We start from the raw sequence: 24,126 nt of genomic DNA on the forward strand, positions 1-24,126 counted from the left end.
CGCCCAAACGAAAGTGCGTTTGCTTATTATAGCCTTTATTCAAAGCGTATTTACAATATTCAATGAGTTTTGGTTTGACACTGTTTGGACCAGAATTGGTACTCTTTACTTAGTGTCTTGAATCAAGGCCACTAATAGTGGCACTATTCTCTTAGCTGCTGTGTGTGTGCACACAAACGGGTTTGGTTGTTGTTTATCAATGATGCATGCAATGTTCCACGTAAGCAAGACACACTTCTTCCAAATCGATGCAGTTTTTGCTGGCATGATCGTAGTATTTGAAACAGTTTAAGGGGATTTCTGTTGCGAGAGTCACCTGTGAGCAGTGTGGTCATCAGACAGTGACATCATCAAAGAGTGTGTTGTGTATGTAGTGTGGTTGTGGTAGGCCGCGGAACTCTCCCAGCTACTCAACTTTTTAAATAAATTTTAGAGTTGGACTAAAAACAAGATTTGTCCTTGATCTTTGGATGGATCATGATGGATGTACATGTATTAAATTAGTAGGAATGTGATTTTGTTGTTGTGTATTGCTACCCCTTCAACTTGTCTTGCCTTCATTACAGTAAGCAGTAATTCAGACTGTCAAAAGGAACTATAAAAAATCAAGTAAATAAGAAGTCTCGCAAGGACTTGTTCAGGCCGACTGAAAATTGGACAAACTACCAGTCCAGCATCTTCATCATTGTGTATTCGCATCATTATTCATCATGATCAGCAAAGGACCAAGAAGTATTATGAACATTTGCCACATAATAATTGGCACATCATTCTTGCTGTTGAGTACGCCGCAGCTTGACGTCACGGAAGCTTTACCTGTGATCGATGGGAAAGATGTATTTAAACTTGAGCAATGTGGAATTCCTTCACCGGTGTTCTACCTGCCCTCGGATTCCACAAGCAAATCTCCATTTGACAGTGTTTGCAGCCCAATCAATAATTTGCCCATTGATAAATCAGTTTGCAAGTTGTTCAAGCTGTTGGCACTTAACGCCTGCAGCAAAGAGGGAGACCCACAAGCAGAGTCTCTTAAGTATTACAATGTATTCTCCCAGGAACGATCAACCAAGGAACGCGTATGTGCCGATTTCAACATGATCTACCAGACAGCCAAGACCTACTCTCAAGTCGAAGGTTATGAACTGATAGGCCAAGAGAGCACCCTTACCACTCTGTATTTCCTAGCCGGACAACCGTCAGAAGGTTCCGTTTGCAGCCTGTTTTGTGGCTTTAGTCAAATGAATCTTGTGATGTGCCAGGGACTTGATTTCCTACTGATGACGTACACACATGCGTACCAGCCTAATAAGGGTTAGTTAAAAGGTAGTTGCGATAACGTAACCCTCGTCCCGACGGCGAGGAGGGTTACGTTATCGCAACTAGTTTTAGGGGTGGTGGTACTTTTTTTTGTACGATACAAAACACAAATGTCTACAGATTTACATTAAACTCAACACGATTTAAAGATAATGATGGTAAAAAGCTTCCCTTGAATTATTACTTGCTGAGGTGCTGTAGTATTTGAGAAATGATTAAAACAATTTCACAAAAGTAACTTTTGTCTCAGTGAGACAAAAAACTATTACTTTTTGCATACATGTACAATGGGGTTAGGCGACTCTCCTGAAAATATTGTTCTGTGATTTTCACTTTTTTCTTAAAACTTTTCGGCTAATGAAGGTGAAACTTCTACAGGTAAATTATATTACATACATCTTCATTCACAGTGTGAGTAGGGATTCATACCATGGGGTATTTAAGGTATTAAAAAAAAAGATTCATGAATGGACTTTTCAGCGTGTCGTGGTCGACGTATCATACACAATTTAAGTTGTGGTGGCTGAGTCAAAGTGGGTTCGAAACTCAGTCGCGGCACTTTTGTTCCTGAGCAAGACACTTAACTGATATTGTTCTTTAGATTTATCCTATCCCTAACTTTATGGACTAAGTGATTAGACTCATTTCTGCCAACAAGGATCGCAATTGGGTGTTAAAAATTAAATTCTGCAATTAAAAAGAAAATTATATAAAAGGACACCATTTTCTTTTCGTTGACTTTTTAACATTTGTTACCCCTCCCCTTTTTTTTTCATAGATGATCAACCACAAGTAGTAACTCAACCAGCAGTAGTGGATCAACCAGACGTAGGAGATCAACCAAAAGTAGTGGATCAACCACAAGTAGGAGATCAACCACAAGTAGGAGATCAACCACAAGTAGGAGATCAACCACAAGAAGGAGATCAACCAGACGTAGTTGATCAACCACAAGTAGGAGATCAACCACAAGTAGGAGATCAACCACAAGTAGGAGATCAACCACAAGTAGGAGGTCAACCACAAGAAGGAGATCAACCAGACGTAGTTGATCAACCACAAGTAGGAGATCAACCACAAGTAGGAGATCAACCAAAAGTAGTGGATCAACCACAACTAGGAGATCAACCAAAAGTAGTGGATCAACCACAAGTAGGAGATCAACCACAAGAAGGAGATCAACCAGACGTAGGAGATCAACCACAAGTAGGAGATCAACCAGGAGTAGTAGATCAACCACAAGAAGGAGATCAACCAGACATAGGAGAGCAACCACAAGCAGGTTATCAACCACAAGCAGGAGATCAACCACAAGTAGGTTATCAACCACAAGTAGGTTATCAACCACAAGAAGGAGATCAACCACAAGAAGGAGATCAACCACAAGTAGGAGAGCAACCACAAGAGGGAGATCAGCCACAAGTAGGAGAGCAACCACAAGAGGGAGATCAACCACAAGCAGGTTATCAACCACAAGAAGGAGATCAACCACAAGTAGGAGAGCAACCACAAGTAGGTTATCAACCACAAGTAGGTTATCAACCACAAGAAGGAGATCAACCACAAGAAGGAGGTCAACCACAAGTAGGTTATCAACCACAAGTAGGAAGTCAACCACAAGTAGGTTATCAACCACAAGTAGGTTATCAACCACAAGAAGGAGATCAACCACAAGTAGGAGAGCAACCACAAGTCAGAGATCAGCCACAAGTAGGAGAGCAACCACAAGAGGGAGATCAGCCACAAGTAGGAGAGCAACCACAAGAGGGAGATCAACCACAAGCAGGTTATCAACCACAAGAAGGAGATCAACCACAAGTAGGTTATCAACCACAAGTAGGTTATCAACCACAAGAAGGAGATCAACCACAAGTAGGTTATCAACCACAAGTAGGTTATCAACCACAAGAAGGAGATCAACCACAAGTAGGAGATCAACCACAAGTAGGAGATCAACCACAAATAGGAGATCAACCACAAGTAGGAGATCAACCACAAGTAGTTGATCAACCACAAGTAGGTCTCTACCCAGACTACCAAGATGATACAACAACTTCAACGGAAGATGGGAAAAGCAACTGGAAGGGACCTGAGGAATTCAGCGATGAGGAAGAGTCAGAGTACAGCAGTGAACCTGATGGTGGACAAGACTCGTTCAAACAGGTTAGGCTAATAATAATAATAATGGTTAGTTTTTATATAGCGCTTTTCACACCCAGAGGGCGTCCCAAAGCGCCTAACATTATTACCCCTGGCAGGCCTGACACTTCAGGGAGGCAACGGACGCGATTGCCTCCTTTGCCCCTTGCCATTGCCTTGGTGCCCTTAAAATGCTCCAGTAGAAATTTACAGTTTCCTCATAGGGTGCCCCTTCCCAAAGAGAAAATGCCTTGGTGCCCTTGCCCTAAATCATTTCTTAAACCATCTCAGCCAGCTCCCTGCGGAGAGAATACAGCCTTGTGCAACAAATGCGCTACTCAGCTATAAAAAGTCAATCACAAGAACTATCTCTGACCTCACAGGTCCTCATTTACCCCCTGGGTAGAGAGAAGCTTGTGGTTAAGTGTCCTTCTCTGGGACACAACTGTCACAACTGGGATTTAAAAACCCACACTCTGCTGGTCAGACACTAAAGCTTGAATCCGGCGCTCTTAACCGCTCAGCCACGACATCCCAAGAGGATGATTAAGTAGTTTGTAGGGTGTCATGGCCGAGTGGTGATGAGCATCCATTTCAAGGTCTGGTAGTTGAGTCATCTGGGTGTGGGTTCAGGTCCCGGTCGTAACACTTGTTTCATCGAGCAAGCTACTTTACTATAATTGCATCTCTTCACCCAGGTGTATAGGTGGGTTCCTGTAAGGTTAGAGGTTGATATTGTTTATGAAGTTTCACAAAATATGTGGTGTAATGCACGTAAAGGAACCCAGTGTACTTATATCACAAAGAGAAGGGGTTTACCACCCCAGTGATTCCTGGTCTGACCGGCTGCAAATTGTGCCACAGCACCCTGTAAACCGTTACATGGTCCTGTTAAGGAAAAGGTCTCATACTTCAAAACGTAGCTCCACATACCTTGCAGGACAAAATACTGAGGGCCTTGATACACCCTTAGAGGTGTGATAACCAGAACCTAGTATTATTATTGTTATTATTTACTAATTTGTTTTTTTTTTTTTCCAGATGTTTGACTCAAATAAGCAGACTGACATAAAAGAGGAAGAATTAGATGGTCGAAACAGTGATGGTTACGTGGAGAACCTGGAGAAGGAGAAGACGTTTTTTAAGATGCCCGAGATCAGCTCTATGGATCTCGATAAAGAAGAATCGAGCAGTCATTTTATGGCGTACTCTCTGATTGCCATCATCATCATCATGGCAACATACATCATGTATCACAACAAACAGAGGGTTGGTTCACCTTATTTTTTTATATTTTTTTTATTATCCTCCAGAATTTCCTCTTTTTTAAAGGCACTTGACACTATTGGTAATTACTCAAAATAATTGTTGTCATAAAAACTTACTTGGGTACGAGCAATGGAGAGCTGTTGCGAGTATAAAACATTGTTAGAAATGGCTCTCTCTGAAATGATGTAGTTTTTGAGAAAGAGGTAATTTCTCACTCAAATAATAAGACTTCAGCTGAAGCCTTTTGTTATGCATCTGCAAATTCGATGACACCAAGTGAGACCAAGTGGGATCAACCATGTGAGAATAGCATACTAGTCTTTGACAACTACCAATGTCAGGGAAGGTACACAGTTCGGTAAATTATCACTCTTCAAAAAATGGAAATAAAAACTTATTGGTTAGAAGCACAGCAGCTTTCGATAGAGTAAGGCATTTTGTAGAAACATTTCACTTTGAAGTAATGCGGTTATATCTCCCCAAATTTTGATCTGAAAAATGTTACTGTCCGACACGTTTCTCAGATTGTGTATACTCCAATTATGGACGACTCTTCCTGTGTGAACATGATCGCTTCAAATTTTTCGCCGATATATAAAAATGCTACCATCTAATTTTCACAGTTTACTCTTATTGTAGGGTTTATATACTTTTATGTAGGATTAAAACTATCGAATGGTTAAAACCAAAGGTATACTTTGCCTTTAACACCAGTTTACCTGCCATCTTTCATGACCAGCATGAGTTATTCATGAGAAACTGATGCATTATTCATGACTCTTTTCCTTCCAGATCATTGCTGTCATCATCGAGGGAAGAAATGCCAGCGAACGCCGGAGACGCAACGACGACGGGTATCAGAAACTAGACCAGAACCTCAGTGACGTAATGCCGTCACTCCAAAAGAGCAAGGAGTACAAATTCTAAACATTCAAATAAGCTTTCCTCTTGTTTGTCGCATAAAAAATAAAATCTGAAAGGCACTGGACACCTGTGGTAATTTACTTTGTTATTTCAGAGGGAGTAGTTTCTCACAATGTTTTATACTATCAACAGCTCTCCATTACTCGTTACCAAGTAAGTTTTATGCTAACAACTATTTTGAGTATTTACCAATAGTGTCCAGTGCCTTTAAACAGAAACAGATACTCTTTTATATGAAGCAAGGTGGATAGACAATTTGAGCTGCTTAACAAGTTCTTTTCTGCTGAGCAAAAGCAAGCAGACATGAGTTTGTGTTTTGGCTTGTAACCTTTAATCTGGTTAGCAAAATTGTTTAGTGCTAAGCTACTTGTTTTTTTAAAAAGCAGCAGTTTGAAATTGGGTTCTGTTTATTGGTGAAAAGGTTAATTTCTTAACATTTTGCACGCAGAACATTTAGGTAATTCAAAGTGTTTTCAGACATGACGCTAAGCAATAAATCAATTACCACTTAACAACAACTGGGAGCTTGGGGTTAAGTTTTCTTTTGTAAAAAGCAGCAGTAAATGATGTACTTAATGATCAAGTTGTACTTATTGACTGATGAAGCTCTGTTGGAATATGGTAGAGCAGGAAAAGCATTATAAAATGAAATTACATTGTAAGAAGTTGCCATATTGTGGTTTTTGTTTTCAAAGGTGTGATGTAAAAGGATAAAATGTAGTGGAACTTTAGGCATTGCATGGCGGGGTATCGAATTGCTGTTGCAAATATCTGTTATGTATTGTTCTTCCAGACATTTCCACTTAGAAAATTGAGTCGAAAACGTTACAATATTAGCCATTTTGGTCTTGTGATTAGTGTTCAACAATTTGAGTTGTCCTTGTAAACAACAAAATCAAGTTTATGAGTGCTTAGAAAATTGCCTGTGTACATATTTTTGTTTGTATTTAACGTTACATTTCACTATCTATAGACCGTATTGAATAACCCATTTATGCTGCTATGAAAGTCGCCATCTTGTAGGTCAAAGCGTATGCGCGTCTAAACGCGTACATCAAAGAAACACGCAGCATGCAATGTTCCCGGTTTGATTTCTACGGCACAAGCATGCACTTACACACACGCACACGCTTGCAGATACCATCTTGTAGGGCAGATACTTGAACGATGACGTCATATTCAATACAGTTTATACATGGTGTTGTTCAAATGCTTTCAAATTCTGCAATTAATACTTTTAGAAAGAGCAAGTAAAATTAGTAAGCTTCAAAATTTTGTTTAGTTATATTTCTTTTCTATGTCTTGAAGTAAATTCTTTATAACTTTGGAAGAAAATTATTTGAAAAAGAGTGAACTCTTTTTTTTGTGTTTTTTTTTTATATATATTTTTTACTAAGCCTATGGTGTTGATAATTGTTGTAGAAGTGCATTATACACATTGGCCCAATTTCATAGAGCTAAGCAGTAAGCACAATCAAAGTATGCTGAGCAGAGTAAAGTTACCAGCCAAATTACCATTTCACATAGACCTTATCGCAAATACCAATGCGCAAGCGCAGACTGTTGAATGAGGTGCATTGTGGGATAGATATAATCAAATTTTGCTACCAGCTAGACCACAATGCACCTAATTCCAAGCTTTACGCGCGCGCCCAAGTATTTGCGAAAAGGTCTATGGTCCATTTGTGACTGGTTTCCTTCTCATTATTGCTGAGCAGGGATTTTTAAGCAGTATTTTCTGCTTAAGCAGCTCTATCGAATTTGGTCCCGTGGGCCAAATTTCATGAAGCTGCTCAGGCACAAAAAGTATCTAAGCACAACCAAATTATGGTTAGCAGAGTAATTACCATTGTCATTTCACATGTACCATTTGCTACTGGTACCCTACTCATTTTTGCTTAGCAGGAAATCGTTAAAGCAATAAATTCTGCTAAGAAGCTTTATAAGATTGGGCACTGGGCTTAATTTCAAGTGTTTAACTTTGCACACGGTGGCTAATGTTACTCAATAAATAAAAACATATTTCTTTAGCTAGATGTATGCAGTTTGTTTTTTAATTTTAATAGGTTGCTTTAGTTTACATGAAATGTTGGACACTTTCGGTACAGACAAAAAAATTAAAAGTTCAAAGATTTACAAATAACCTACAGGGTTTACAGAAGGTAATGGTGAAAGACTTCTCTTGAAATATTATTCCATGAAATGCTTTACTTTTTGAGAAAACATTAAAACAATATCAATTCTCGATATCGAGAATTACGGATTTATTTTAAACACATAAAATTGAGCCTAAATTTTCACAGGTTTGCTATTTTATATAGAAGTTGTGACACATGATGAGTGGGCCTTGGACATTACCGTTACTGGAAGTGTCCAATGGCTTTAAAGTGGAAACCTTTACCCAAGCATTGAGTTTCTTGAACCCAGCTGAACCTGCTGGTCATGACGCTTGACACCCAACTGTAAATGCGACCTTTTTTTTTTTTAAGGATAAGGAAGACCTTTTATTTTAGGATAAGGAAGACCTATAGTCTAACTGCCCTACGGTATATCTCACGATATACAAGACTTTTAAGACACAAAACCATTGTAAAAGGACGTCACTAAACATAGATGCAAAGAGTAAGTGTACCGCCTAGTTTTAAAAGATCCAGTTAGGTTATAGGTTTGTTTGATTGTTTGAACAATCTTCCCATCGAGGGAATTCGGCAAACTCACACAGTGAGATATAAACACCAAGCTGGCAACAACCAATCTCTCTCATACAAACATTGGTTTAACGTCTATGATTATGAATAACACAAAAGAAATTTTGATTAAGTAACAAGACGACAATGTTTATTATAGTCATTGTGAAATCAGCAGTTACCTGGGGGATTCGAACCCACAACCTTGTGATTGCAAGTCCTGCTGTCTAACCACTTGACCACTTCCTTAGAAAAAAAACAAATGAAATTTTTACAACCTACTTTGATTATATACATACACATTTAATAATAGGATTGAAACAATCAAATGTTTTGAAAAAACAAGGAATCCTTTTGCCCCTTTTCTTTAAAGCAATGAAATGAAGAACAAAAAATGACAAAAAAGAAGCAGATCAAGGAGCCAAATATAAAGTACTGTGATGAGGAAACAACATCTCATGTTGATTCTAATATTTTATTTGCAAAATTCAATGTCCCTGATGCATAATGTTTATAGTAGAAAAATAAAACAATATTTTATCAAGAAAGTTATCAAGATAAATATCATAAATATATAACAACAACAAATGAATTCAAGCAACGATTGTAACACCATACATGTATTAAGTAGCCAGGAACTTTTTGATCAAAATAAACTTTTATAAACGTTCCTGCATTTTATCCTTGAATAGCTTTTGCGAAGATGCCTTACCAACAATAAGTACTCTTCAATGTCATTAATAAACTACAGTCATATAATGGAAAATAAAAATCCTAACACCTTTTTTTAAAACAAGATGAAAAGATCAAACTACAATATTTACGATCATTACTAAAAAAAAAAAAAATAAGAGGGGCTCAAAAAATTCAATTTTCAGTAGATACACTCGGTTGCCATTGGACCCTTTCGGTTCAGAAAAAAAAATCAAAGTTCACAGATTTATAAATAACAGGGTTTACAGAAGGCAATGGTGGAAGACTTCTCTTGAAATATTATTCCATGAAATGCTTTACTTTTTGAGAAAACAGCAAAACAATATAAATTCTCGTTAACGAGAATTACGGATTTATGTTAAACACATGTCGTGACACGGCGAAACAAGGGTGGGTTTTTCCGTTGTTTTCTCCCGACTTCGATGACCGATTGAGCCTAAACTTTCACAGGTTTGTTATTTGATATAGAAGTTGTGGTACACAAAGTGTTGGCCTTGGACAACACTGTTTACCGAAAGGGACTAATGGCTTTAAAGTGATACCAATATTGCCAATGTACATGCATGTGATACCCTCCAAGTGCAAAAGTCAACGTCCCAAATTATACAATCCATCACATCTAAATGTCCACAAGACACAGTTACATTTCAAGTTACATCAGGTTTCAAACGTTCGCTCAAATGAGTATAAATAAACTGTCTCAATAGATTTTGCAAATTGGAGATAAAGAATGTTATTTGTTACTCTTACACCGATGTGCATTAGCTCTGTGTACTCTCCCCGAGTTCTGTGGAGAAAAAAAAATCCACCGGCGAATCGCTGAGGGGGGATTCGAACCCACAACCTTTGCATTGCAACTTAATTTTACACTATTTAACACAAGAATCTAGAGATTTGCAATGTCTTCTCCAAAAGGACTCTATCTATTGGAAAAATGAATGTAGAACAAAATTGAATTTTACCATAGGGCCCCTCTAAGTTAACTTTCCATAATAACCCTTCGAGCACTGAAAATGTTTCTTAAACTAAAACATTGTTAATGTCAAAGTATACACCAGGAATACTGTACGTGTTAAATATACTATTACTACCAATAAAAATAAACCAATACAAATTTTGCGTATCCTTCAAAAAGTTAAAATAAATGTTGTATAATTTTAATACTTTAAGTTCAAATAAGCGTCCGTTGTTTTAAAGGGTGGGTATACCTATGGTAATTCCTCTAAAAATACTATAAACACTAACTTTGAGATGTAGAGATGTGTTCATTCAAAACAATCTGATTTAAACTCATTTGCGAAAAGAAAAAGTTTACTTCTGTGACCTTATTGAATACAGTGTGGTTCTAATCGTTCTTAAAAATGGTGGACAAGTCGCCAAGCTGGCTCCCCCCACCACCCCCTCTCAAATAAAAGTCTTCTTGACACACTACCCGGGTAAACAAAATACTATCAAGATAATTTTCAATTTGGCAAATTGCCCTCTAGTTTTTAGCTGACATTCTTTTATGATATGCGGGACTGGACAACAACAAAACACGTTTAAAAGTAAACTCAGTCAAAATAGAAAAAATCTGGTAAAATCACATTTGTAAATCTGTTACATTTCAGTGTCAAACGAATGAAAAATTATTTTTGTGACATTTATACAAAAAAATTAAACATTTTAGCAAATGATGCAGTGAACCTTGTGCGAAATTAAATGAAATTGAGTTGTTAAACAGGTCAGAGGTCATACATGTATGTTATGTTTCAGCCACATTATAGCCCCTTTCCAATCACTACCTGTGACCACACCCTCCTACCATCCCTTATAAATAAATAGTTTGGTGACAAACAAACTTGTTTCTGAAAAAGCAAAATAATTTACGACAATTTTCTAGCTGTGAAACCCATTCATATTCCCGGTTGCTGGAGCTGTAGAATCCTTACTTGTTGATACACTGTCCACTTCGCCATTGTTTACAATCCTTGCCTGGTACTTGTCGTACGTGTACCAGCTGCTACCCAGCGTGTTCATACAGATCCCGATTGTGCTCAGTAAAGTCACTGGCACCCCTCCGAATGTAAACATCCCAACTGCCACCACAACGACACTTTTGATGACCCCCACGACACTCGTGGTGAGGGCAGAGGTCAAGATAGTGCATAGGAAGATGGCGTAGTTTAGAACGCACCCCATTGAGACAACGAGGGCGAAGATCACGAGGAACCTCGTGGAGGACAGGTCCTCAAAGTCCATGATACCCGAGATCTCTGAGGATAGGAACAAGACGGCAAAAAGCGGCAGAAGGCAGTTGAGACAGTTGAGGTACATGATGCCCGCCGGGGAGAAAGCATCTTGCTGCATCCCGATGCTCTGCACGAGGGTTAGGTAGAGGGACTGGGAGACTACGCTCAACATTCCGTAGGTGTAGGCTTGGAGGTCAAAGGTCAGATCTCCCATTCCTAGATGATGGGTGTGAAATCAAAATCACAATCAAACAAAATGACATTGCTAAGAGAGGTTTGTGGTAACACCATGTGAAAAATCTCTTTTGAGTAGTGGTCGTTCTGTAAAGTTCATCGAACAGTAAGCTCCAATCGTCTGGAGGGGAAGACAATCAGAGTATTTCTTCTGAAGAACTTTCCCCTGAAGATGATCAGAGCATACTGAAAGAGATATTCTCTTTGTTAAATACTTCGGCCCCCTTCCACCATGCAAAGTTTCAAATCCTTAATTGAAACAGTATCAAAACTGACAGCCTATTTCTGTAGTTTCCTTAAACCACACACTGATAGAACTACATGTACGGTACTATTACAATCATCCACATTGCAATCACGAAAGAGATATTGAAAGAGATATTCTCTTTGTTAAATAAATACTTCGGCCCCCTTCCACCATGCAAAGTTTCAAATCCTTAATTGAAACAGTATCAAAACTGACAGCCTATTTCTGTAGTTTCCTTAAACCACACACTGATAGAACTACATGTACGGTACTATTACAATCATCCACATTGCAATCAGAACCCAACCTAATGCATAATGCCTCTAGGCCTATAATTATTATTATATTCAGCCAATTAACACAACAATACAAAACACTACAATACTTCCAGATGGGTGGGAGAGACAAAAGTATCTAAAGGCCTAGCAATTACTGCGATCGATCCATTGGCTAGGTAGATGCTGCCCAACATCTGGTTGTAAAACTAATAATATAGAGTAGATAAAGTAACATTTTATGTAAAAATAACATTAAAAAAACCTTAAAATACTGTAATATCAATGGTTTCCTAAAAAAATAAAATATCACATTTTACAAATAAAAGTATGTGCGAATAGAACAAGTTTTAAGGGGGGGGGGGGCGGGGGGTAAGTGGTAAACATTTTGATGTCATGCATTATAAATAGTGAAAACAAATCATATAACCAAATCAGTTTTATAAGCAAATAAATGTAGACCAACCCATGATCCTTGAAACAGTTCTGCATACTGATATGAAAATTATCTCGAGACATCAAAGCAACAACTACTGTATAGTAGAGAATCTATTTTCTAGAAAAGCAATGTAAATTTCTGCTGGAAATGTTTTTTAAGGGGCACCATGTCCATGGCAAAGTATATGGGCAAAGAGGCAACTGCTGCCTCTATAGATAGATTGCACTAAGCGTCATCGACGCCAAATTTGATGAAATGTGCAGGCATACAAGGCTATCATTGGCTGAGAGTTGTGTGCAGCGAGTACACGCAAGCACTTTTCCATTGTTTCATCTCAAATATGGCGATCGATAACGCTTTTAGTGCTATCCATTATTACAAGTGAAGTAACAGCCCCTTCCCTTACCTGCAAAAAAGCACCCAGCAGTCATCATCAATACAGAGCCCACCACAGCCAGCCTTGGGGTTCCTTTCTTCATCAGTAAAGGCGTAAACAACAGATTCATCAGAGGCACACATCTTTTTAGTACGGTGTACATGGCGATGTTCATCCCGCTCAAGGCATGTAGGGCAAGTACGGCGTGGAGCAGCCAGAACAATGACGGAAGACAACAAATCTTGAGGTTGTGAACGGAGGCGGTCGGTAGGGAAACTTGACTGATCTTTCCTAGAAAGGTCAGCAGAGTCACCGTGAAAATCTGAAAAAAAGAAAAACAATAGATGGATGTTAATAAAAGTTGTGAAAAATAACACTTTGAAGGTAAAAATAAAATATTTGTGCTGCGGTAAAAATCAAATATTTGTGTTGCGGTAAACGTAACCTCCTCCAAAAGGCCAAGAGGAGGGTTAAATGTTATCGCAACTAACTAACATCACCCCAAAATAATAACTGTACTTAGTAAAGCCTGGCTTTTGTTTGAATGGCAAGTTAAATTGCCTATCTACTATAATATTAATAAGTACTATAATTTAGCAATTTTTTGTTAGTGAACTTTCCTTTTAAGCAATTAAATTAATGCTAAATCTGACATACGTTTACATTACATAATTAATGTTGGTTGACCCCCTTGGAGGACTTCTCCTTATTGTCCCATTAATATTTATATGTTTATTTTGTCTGCCGTCTGGACACCTGCCCCCCCCCCGGCCCCTCCCCCAGCAGAGTGCGGCAGCATACACAGCTAAACCACAAAATAAATATAACAGCAATTAATAAAATACTCATTTCATAGTAAGACTTACCATCTGAGAAAACATGATAAAACACGGGAAATCAAAGTCGTAAGTGGTAAGAACGGCCTTGTTGATAAACGACATCGAACCGGAGCAGACGCCGTAAAACACGGCGGCAGCAAGACCGGTCACACGCTGCATTTCGAGTTGCTGTTTTTGGTTGTGGGACTGGGAGGAGGGGGCCGTCATTTTGACAGACTGCAAATGCCAGGCATGAGTGAGACAGTTTAAAAAAAACTCAATTCGATGGTCCAAATGGTAACTGTATTGCATCAAATTGAGCTACACTTGGCGTACTCCTAGAACAATTTCGGTTTCGTCCGGCTATCGTCTCCCGTACGGGAGAGACGAAACCGAAATAGTTCTAGGACTATGAGTACAGTTCATGTATCCCCTTTTCTTTAACCCCACTCAATCAACAACCACGCCACACGCGGACCCGACACTACTGCAAGTTTCTGTTTTTTGTGCGAATGTGTTTTAAAACACTTGAGGGCGCAAATCTTTTCACTGCATTTCTTTTTACACCGCATAGTGTGCTAGGGGTTTGCTATTAAACTGCCAATTCCTGTTTTGGGGATACTACGTTGCATTGCAACGCTATTTGAAATAATCCTTCCATGAGGAGGTGTCGTGCATAACGTCGCAATAGACTTTCTATGGAATTCGGCCTTTCTTTTCCCTTTTGAAATAATTCTCCTAGAGGGAACATCTGCATAACGGCGTTATTAGAAACGTAGTCTCTTGGGAGGTGGTGCACCACCCCCGATAGGCTGACAATGCGCGCGGTCTTCCAAGTTGTTTTTTGTCGTAGGCCTGCGCAAGAACCTAAAACACAGCCAATAATTATTATTATTCTGGAAAACAAGACATGGGACCATAGTGGCTATACATTTTTGACATTAAAAACTGTAAAGTTTAATAGCAATTGACTGAGTGGTTCAAATAAAATTTGATACCATGTGCTACTGCCTACTGTTGTATTAATGTCAAGAATAAAGTACACGAGTGCATATAGTTTTTATGCCCCTCAACAAAAATCTCTGCGACCCGATACCCCTTTACGATAATGTGGATGATCCAGTTTAGGATATCAATAAAATATAACTCCCAAGTTCACACTTTAAATTAAGAAGACTAGTAGAGAAGTGGCTTGATTACCAGTAAGTCATGCTAGATTGACTATGGGTGCGTTCGTTTAGCTTCCCTTGGTCGACCCCGGTGTGTGACGGGTTTTTTCCCAGGACGAACGTGTGCAGATAATTACCCACGGTTGTCCTGGAAGAAAAAACCGCCACACACCGACGGGGTCGACCCAGGGAAGCTAAACGAACGCACCCTATGGGTTGCACGTCATCGACTCCGCCCTTACTTGATAAACAATGGAAAAGTGCCCGCCTGCATGCGCTCCTTTCAATCAAGGGTGCGTTCGTTAAGCTTCCCTGGCTCGACCCCGGTGTGTGGCGTTTTTTTTTTTCACAGGACGAACGTGGGTAATTATCTGCACACGTTCGTCCTGGAAAAAGAAAACGCCACACACTGGGGTCGACCCGGGGAAGCTAAACGAACGCACCCCTTATTATTATGGTGGTCAATTACGTCATGTGCAATCCCCCTATTTGACTTTTTTTTGTTGGCGAAATTTATTCTGGTATAATAGATTTACATAAGAATAATAATAGTGACGTCTGCCAAGTAGCATTCAGGCCATCCTAATTTTGAACTGCCGCTAACCTCGAGTAAGTGGTGGCAAAAATCATGTTTTGAGATGAAAAGTACCAAAAATGATGAAAAGTCTATTATTGGTTGCAAAAAAATGCCACTAAAAGTTACGCTTGTCGCGGATACTTAGCAAGCATCGAGATGCTGTCAAATTTAACATGTCCACACGTCCCAATGTCCGCAGCAGCAGGGTTAACTCCCGGCATCCAGACAACATCTTCCACATCCCCGATGTAAGTGTACAGCTCGGCCACCCTTTTCCTTAGGTCCGACGGGGCGTGGTTCTTGTAGGAGCAGTAGATAATGGTCAAGACAACGACCAGGAAGAACGCCAGCGCGCCTCCTACGATGCCAGCCACCACGGTGGGGTTGGCCGGTGCTTGGCGCTGCTGCTTGTCGTCGCAGTTTTTCTGCTGGAGACTGGGTTTGGTGTCGTGTTTAGAAAGTTGCAGTTTGGAGGTTTCGCGACGTCGTTGTCGCCTCCTGTCGACGACAAAGACTTGCTGTGGCAACTTAGAAGTCGGTGTCTCCGTGTGACGTAGAGACTCCTCTGTCGAAAATAAAATTGTGTTAAAATGATTAATTCTATTCATTAACTCAAGTCAACATTTATTTTATTATTCAAAGTGCCGAGTAATGAAATGAGTCTCAGTAAGTAATTTACATCAATTTAAACTCTCGAGTTTAGAAGTAAAAAAACAACTCAGACTATTTTACCTGAGGGCTAGGAAAACTTGATGCACACTTAAAAAAAATGTAACTGTGCCTACGGTCGTCGGGGTCACGTCAGTTTCAAAACGCACTGTCAGTTCTTCATGGTGGCTATAGATTTTGTTGACTGTTTAGTCCATAGCAGTTAGTTAACTATGCATAATAGATAATCAGTTAAAATCAATGTGTTTGTACAATGGAACCGTTAAACACGTTGACTAACCTGGTGATAACGTTAATCTGCCTGTCATTGTCTGCTGTGCATTTGGCGGTCCATGATGAACTGATGTTCCTGGATGATCCTGAACATGAAGTAAAAGCAATTATGGATTAAAACCAATCAATTGAGGAACAGTGATATTCTACAACTTGTGCTGAATGTGTCTTTATCGATAAATGAAACAGATTTTTTTGCGATTTGACCAATGACCCGTCACATGTTTTTATCTGTAAACAACAACACAATAGTTTATAGGCCCTCTGTAATAATAACCATGATCCTCACCATAACCATAACAACCATATCCATACCCATAAGAATAACCGAAACTATGTTGTATAACCATAACTATAACCATACCAATAATTTCAACGACAACCATAACCATGCATAACCTTACCATAATCATAACCAAAATATAGCCATTACCACAACACAACATAAACATCAAAGAAGAACAAGAACAACACAATACAACAAGGAACTTAACAACAACAACAACAACAACAACAACAACAACAACAACAACAACAACAACAACAACAACAACAACAACAACAACAACAACAACAACAACAACAACAAAAAAAAAAAAAAAAAACAAGAACAACAACATTAGCAACAGCAACAATCATATCAATATTCATAATAACCAAAACCAATAAAGACATGAAATTGTGCCTTCGTAGCGAAGACTTCCCCCAAGTGTCAACTTAAGGGGCATGCACGTTTCATAATGACAGCTTCTCTCTGAACGAAGGTCAAACTTACTGAAAGTTGAATATCCTCCAACAAAATTAAACACTTCCCCCAGATGATGGTTAAGGGTGTCACTAAACGGACCATGGAAGGGTACATTTCACCCCTCGGTTGATGTTGTTGATTTATCAATTAAAATGACCTTTCGCTTTGTCAACTGGGGACAGCAAATCAAGCGAAATTTTTTGACAAGGATTAGCCTCGACACAAGGCTCCTTAAGCGTGCATGCATATAGTACCAGCTGGTTGGATTTAGTGCTGTGCGTTATTACAGTTAAGCAAACTGAAACACGCAATATAGACGTATAACGTCTTGAACCAAGACCACAAACAGAGACGTATAACGTCATGAACCAAGACCACAAACATAAATTTATTATACTTTAAGTTTGAAAGCGCGGGCTTATCCGTCGAGAGCCAAATCACTAAATATCAATTTATTCTACCCTGCGTCCATGCTGATAGAGTTATTGTAGACGGCACATGACGTCATTGACCGCCATCTTTTGGTGCACGCGTGTAGCACGACTCTCGACCACGACTCTTGGTCACGTGCACGCATTGGCCGGGCCATATGCGTGCACGTTTCATGAAATATGGCGGCCAATGCAATGGGTATTACAAGAAAGCTTCAACAGGGAAAGAGCTCCGGGTGTAGCATGTTTTCTCTGCCCTCTCAAAAAAAACCAAATTGTTTTCATGTTTTTTGATTACGCCATAAGAGTGAAGAATTCCTAGGAGCTGTTGGGGCTCAGTGTGCCAGGGTTCTTGATTCATGGCATCCCGTCGTCGTTTCCGTGTCTTTAATGAAGACCTTCCGAGACCCCATTGAGTGACATGCATCTGAATTACACATCCACTCAATGTATGACAGAGAGTTTGGGGTAAAGGGGGGGGGGGGGTAGGGATAGGGATAGGAGAGGGGGGGGGGGGAAGTATGCAGTTTTTCAATTCGTAACACCACTCGAAAGACATTGCTCATTCTAGTCTTGAATAACAAGCAAACAGGTTCATTTTAATACCAGAGTGGTGCAATGGTTAAAACTGCATGACTTAGAATCACAAGGTTGTAGGTTCGAATCCTACCAAGCTAACCACTGATTTCAAATCGTCGAGTTACTGAATCACAATTTCTTGATTTGTGCTATCACATAGTCATAGACGTTAAACCAAAGCTTGATGAGAGAGATTGGCTGTTTCCAGCTTTATCTTGTGGGAGTTTGCCGAGTTCCCTTATGATGATGTGAAGATCATCTTAAAGCAATCGCACAACATCAGTAAACAGTATTGTCCAAAGGCCCACACTTCATGTATCACAACTTATAATATATAAAATAACAAACCTGTGGAAATTTAGGCTCAATTGGTCATCGGAGTCGGGAGAAAATAACTGGAAACCACACCCTTGTTTCTGCACGTTTGCACGTATAATTGCCGTTATTCCCGATATCGAGAATTTATAATTGTTTCAATGTTTTCTCAAAATATAAAGCATTTCATGGAATAATATTTCAAGGGAAGTCTTTCACCATTACCTTCTGTAAACCCTGTAAGTTATTTGTAAATATGCGAACTTTTAATTTGTGTTCTGTTTTTCAGAAAGTGTCCAATGGCTTTAAGTTTGTTTACTTACTGTTAAGAACACAAGATTAATGCCCACATTCAAAAAAAAGAAAAATTGAAAGTTGTTTTTCCTTCGTCCCTGTTTTAAAAGTCAGTCCCCTTGGCAGTGACCTTGAGAGGGCGTTGTGCTTTAGCTTACTTTCCCTTCGCTATAATCTAGAGTGGCTTGGACATCAACAATCATTAAAGGCAGTGGACACTTTTGGTAATTGTCAAAGACCAGTCTTCTCACTTGGTGTATCTCAACATATGCATAAAATAACAAGCCTGTGAAAATTTGATCTCGATCGGTCGTCGGAGTTGCGAGATAACTATGAAAGAAAAAAACACCCTTGTCACACGAAGTTATGTGCTTTCAGGTGCTTGATTTCGAGACCTCAAGTTCTAAACTTGAGGTCTCGAAATCAAATTCGTGGAAAATTACTTCTTTCTCCAAAACTAGGTCACTTCAGAGGGAGCTGTTTCTCTTAATGTTTTATACCATCAACCTCTCCCCATTACTCGTTACCAAGTAAGGTTTTATGCCAATAATTATTTTGAGTAATTACCAGTAGTGTCCTTTAAAAAATAATTAATGGGTTTGGGGGAAAATGAGTAGGGGCCTACATGAAAGTAGGTCTATCAACAAGTGGTCAATAGTCTCAATTTATCATTAGACGAAAAATAGGTCTCAGCTGATGTCTCGAAATCAATTCAAATATTTTAGTGAGAACTTACTTCTTTCTCAAAAACTATACGTTACTTCAGAGGGAGCCGTTTCTCACAATGTTTTATACTATCAACAGCCTACTATTGATCATTACAAGTTTTCATGCTGTCATTTTAAGTAATTACCAATAATTGTAGTGTCCTAGCTGTGCTCAACGGATTACGTAAATTAAGCAAAAGTTTTTGCTTAAAGGCACTGTACACGTATGGTAATTGTCAAAGACCAGTGTTCTCACTTGGTTGTATCTCAACATTTATGCATGTGACAGGTGAAACCTGTCATGGTTTTGTTTTCTCTGCTTAATTGGTTAATTTCCTTTGATTTTAACAAAGAGGTGATCTCCATGGTTTTACTATATTATATATACTTACTTCGTTCAGTCATTGTATATTGCATCTGTGGGAAAGTTCTTCTGTTCTTCAGCCAATCTTAATCTTAATCTTTGCACCCCATGGTCATTGTTTATTGGGACCTGAAGTAGCACTAGTCTCATTTGCATACTCCTTGTATTGATAGTTGTTTTATGTTTATTCATTAGCTTAGTCATAGCCCAGGAATGCAGTACACTGGTTCCTGTGGGTCTTTTTTCATAATCTTAATTCAGTTGTTCATAAGACACCATTCTGTAAGGAGCAGTTTTTATAGAGATAGTTTTGTACAGCGCTGGCTGCGCGCGGTTTCCACTGTTGGAAAATAAAACACATTATCTTCATCACAATGTTGTTTCCAGACTTGATAAAGAACTCTCTGTGTCACATTTTCTCAGTGTCACATGCATAAAATAACAAACATGTGAAAATTTGAGCTCAATTGGTCGTCGAAGTTGCGAGATAATAATGAAAGAAAAAAACACCCTTGTCACACGAAGTTGTGTGCGTTTAGATGGTTGATTTCGAGACCTCAGGTTCTAAACCTGTGAGGTCTCGAAACCAAATTCGTGTAAAATTACTTCTTTTTGTAAAACAATGTCACTTCAGAGGGAGCCGTTTCTCACAATGTTTTTTACTATCAACCTCTCCCCATTACTCGTTGCAAGTGAGGTTTTATGCTAGTAATTATTTTGAGTAATTACCAATAGTGTCCACTGCCTTTAAGCAAAAGATTTTGGTTAAGCAGCTCTATGAAATTGAGCCCTGACTGAGTCCAATTTCATAGAGCAGCTTCCGGGTCAGCTTGACTCAGAATAGCGTGCCAGCAGACCCCCTTGGGACCTGAAGTCCGGGTCAATTTAGAGTGAAATTAGGGGATGCACCCTGTCAGTAATAAACAGTAAATAGTTATACCTATGCGAACAGCAGATGTATGTCACATGAAAGCCGGGTTCTCCCATAAAGTCCAAAATCAAATCTGGAGAAGATTATTGCCTTTAATTGACACTACAAAAAATTACAAACGAACGCTGGCCTCTTAGCGAATTTTACGTTCCTATCTACGTTTCATATACTTAAAGGCACCGGACACTATTTTTGTCATTACTCAACAAAGTTGTGAGCATGAACAATATTACTTGGTAACAAGCAATGGAGAGCTGTTGATAGTAAAACACATGTTGTGAGAAACGGCTCCCTCTGAAGTAACGCAGTTTTAGAGAAAGGGGTAATTTCTCACTCAAACACTACTAAAAAGACTTCAGCTGAAGCCTTTTATTATATGCATCTGAAAGCACACTAAGTTATAAAATTTACAACAAATGTGCTTGTTCTTTCATTATTCTCTTGCAAATTCGATGACAAATTTATATATATCGTTGGGATACACAAAGTAAGAGTACTTGTTTCTGAAAACAACCAAACGTGTCCAGTGCCTTTAAAGGCAGTGGACACTATTGGTTATTACTCAAAATAATTATTAGCATAAAACCTTACTTGGTAATGAGTAATAGGGAGAGGTTGATAGTATAAAACACCGTGAGATACGGCTCCCTCTGAAGTGATAAAGTTTTTGAGAAAGAAGTAATTTTCCACAAATTTGATTTCGAGACCTTAAATTTAGAATTTGAGGTCTCGAAGTCAAGCATCCGAAAGCTCACATCTTCGTGTGACAAGGGTGTTTTTCTATCATTATTATCCGGCGCAACTTCAACGACCAATTGGGCTCAAATTTTCACAGGTTTGTTATTTTATGCATATGTTGAGATACACCAAGTGAGAAGACTGGTCTTTGACAATTACCAATAGTGTCAAGTGCCTTTAACTTAAATATTAGCATAAAACACAGAACCCTCATTTGGCAATATCATGGTTGTGCCTGTGGCTCCCGTGGTGATTGAGCTGAAAAACCGGTTTGTTCGAACCCGATAATAACTTCATTTAAAAGATGACAGCTAATTAGTCAACCGAACATAAAAACACAAACTCACGTTCGAAAACAGGAAATATCGTTTCAGTAGTTGGTCCATAAGGTCCCAGTTGGTCTCATTCAGCAGGGGTATCATTATTGGTGGCATTTCCACATGACATCCAAAAATTACAGGTGGAACTGTGGGCTATACTGTGAGTACTGAGAATACAGTGCTAACACACATCGGTGTATGGGTAAAAACCAAAATTAATATTCTTTATCCCCGATGCAAATTTAACATCTCTTATGTGGGCTACTTCTAATGTTTTTTTTTTACACGTTTTTTGAAGTTCCGACATGTGGGCCCAATTTCATGGAGCTGCTTTAGCCCAAAAACAATAGGCTATTAAAAAATAAATAAAAGTTAACATATACAAAGTAAAAAAAAAAATAAAAAAAACACATACAAAATTTACAAAAAAAAACAATAAACATATATTATATATTTTCTGCCATATAATTAAAAAAAAAAAAAAAAAAAAAAACATTGCACAACATTAATTTGTGTGTACGTTGACGTATAGCCATGTTCATTGGTGAGTTATGCAGGCGGGAAAGAATAGCAGAAGTTTGGAGGCTGTAACACCTCTCAAATTTCTGTTCTCGATTCTTTGGCAAGCCTCCAAATGGTAACCCCGTTGTTCTCCTTCAAAATAACCTATGAACACCCCTACCTACCCCTGACTTTCAAGATTGCTGTAAGCCTTCATAAACAGAAACTTAAAGTTTATTCCCAAGGCTCTGAATTAAGAAAAAAATCTACAAGACCATGCCATACTTGGAGTCTTTAGTTTAGTGGTCCGACGCTAAAATCATTGGCCTCGTGCATTTGCTGTCTATGGACCTTTATCATGGTGCAGCCATCTTGAATTTTCCTCATTGATATCAATGTAACCAAACCGAGGCTGAAAGAACAAAATAGTCTGGTTCCTATTTGCAAAATGATTATTAGCATTCATTATTGTTATTCGATACAAGGAACATGACCAAGATGGAGGCAGCATGATAAAGGTCTGTGTGTGGGTTCCAAGCCCCAATTTCCACAATGGACCCTCACAGTAATACCAAGAAACGACTCACCTTACTACTGTCATTGTTTCCACTCTCAAGTATAAATCGAACATCATTTTCTTCCCGCGTTAAAGAACCAGCAGACGACAATATCACGAGCACGTGTAGAAGAAGCGCCAACAAAAACAAGGTACAACCGAACACGCGTGCCATCACATTGCTTAACAAAAGCTGTGTGTAACAACTTGATTTGATACTCGGACGAAACCAAACTCTCAAAAACGCATTGGCCTGTGGCCAACCAACCACAATGTCCCTCTTTTGCTACAGTCGTCCTTGCTGTTGAACAATTACTGTATTTCTTTCATATTTATATATAAGTGTATATATACGTGATGGTTTGACTTGGGGAAGAGGCTAACACAACGTTTCCCTATCGGGTGATACCATTTATGAGCATTTCCTCGTTTTTGACAGGTCTGAAGTGTTAGACTGGCACAGTCGCTTGGTTGATACCTTTTTTAATTTGCGGTTGATCTTGTTTAGCCTTTTAGAACACACGCAAGGAGACACCTACATGGGCCCAATTTCAGAAGATGTTTTGCTCAAAAAATTTCTACATGTGACATGGTATTTGGCTGGAAAGCTTATTTTGGTAAGCACCATTTTGTTTTGCTTAGCTATTAGTTTGTGTGCTTAAAATCAGCTTGAAATCGAACCATTGTCTCATTGTCCAAACTTGTCTTCGAGTAAATTCGTTCACGTTCACGAACCAAGACGAGATGCAAAATAAAAACGCAACTTTTCATGACTGTTGTACACCCCGTTCGTTTGTAGATCATAGATGATAGGCGATAGGCATATAAATTCTTGCGTCTTTATTTTTTTCAGAATGAAACCATATTATGTCAAGTCATGTATGAGCGGTTTCTGAGCGGGGGCTCAACGTCCGACTTGTTCCCCAGCGTCACTCAAGGTTTGTAAGCGATTAGGGGATAAGGAAACGGTCTGAATGGCAGTCACTGCACAAGTTACACCCCTGGCTACAAACACTGACCCCCCCCCCCCCTCCCAAATTGTGTAGTATTATTGTCATAAACGAATAGAGTTGAAAACAAGTCGTTCTGCGTAAACCAACTGCCGTCCTGTAATGCACAGAACGACTTGTCCGCAAGTCTATAGCTGCCAATAACGCATGCAGGAGACAACAGTGAGGAACATCATGCGTCAAGTCTCGTGAATAAACAAATTGTAATTCCATGAGTTTTTCTGGAAATTTCTTGAAGGTCACAGTATTTAAGGACTGTTAAAAAATGGTCCAA

At 39.0% G+C, this 24,126-nt stretch overlaps 3 protein-coding genes across 3 annotated transcripts; 1 reads left to right on the forward strand and 2 right to left on the reverse strand.

The window, feature by feature from the left end:
* Positions 1–144: 144 nt before the first annotated feature.
* Positions 145–7,683, forward strand: LOC139952900 (uncharacterized). The gene is made up of 4 exons (XM_071952187.1): positions 145–1,311; positions 2,096–3,480; positions 4,498–4,725; positions 5,518–7,683. The coding sequence occupies exons 1-4, from the start codon at positions 711–713 to the stop codon at positions 5,650–5,652; spliced, it is 2,349 nt and encodes a 782-aa protein (XP_071808288.1). The 5' UTR covers positions 145–710; the 3' UTR covers positions 5,653–7,683.
* Positions 7,684–7,818: 135 nt separating this feature from the next.
* LOC139952901 (uncharacterized) lies at positions 7,819–14,131 on the reverse strand. Its single transcript, XM_071952188.1, has 3 exons — positions 13,719–14,131; positions 12,883–13,174; positions 7,819–11,497 (listed from the first exon to the last, which is right to left on the reverse strand). The coding sequence occupies exons 1-3, from the start codon at positions 13,980–13,982 to the stop codon at positions 10,929–10,931; spliced, it is 1,125 nt and encodes a 374-aa protein (XP_071808289.1). The 5' UTR covers positions 13,983–14,131; the 3' UTR covers positions 7,819–10,928.
* Positions 14,132–14,749: 618 nt separating this feature from the next.
* Positions 14,750–23,042, reverse strand: LOC139953225 (uncharacterized). Its single transcript, XM_071952688.1, has 3 exons — positions 22,874–23,042; positions 16,366–16,444; positions 14,750–15,981 (listed from the first exon to the last, which is right to left on the reverse strand). Exons 1-3 carry the CDS (start codon positions 23,015–23,017, stop codon positions 15,539–15,541), a joined length of 666 nt encoding a protein of 221 aa, XP_071808789.1. The 5' UTR covers positions 23,018–23,042; the 3' UTR covers positions 14,750–15,538.
* Positions 23,043–24,126: the final 1,084 nt, after the last annotated feature.

This window comes from Asterias amurensis, chromosome 21 (genome assembly GCF_032118995.1).
Source record: "Asterias amurensis chromosome 21, ASM3211899v1".
Lineage (NCBI taxonomy): Eukaryota > Metazoa > Echinodermata > Asteroidea > Forcipulatida > Asteriidae > Asterias > Asterias amurensis.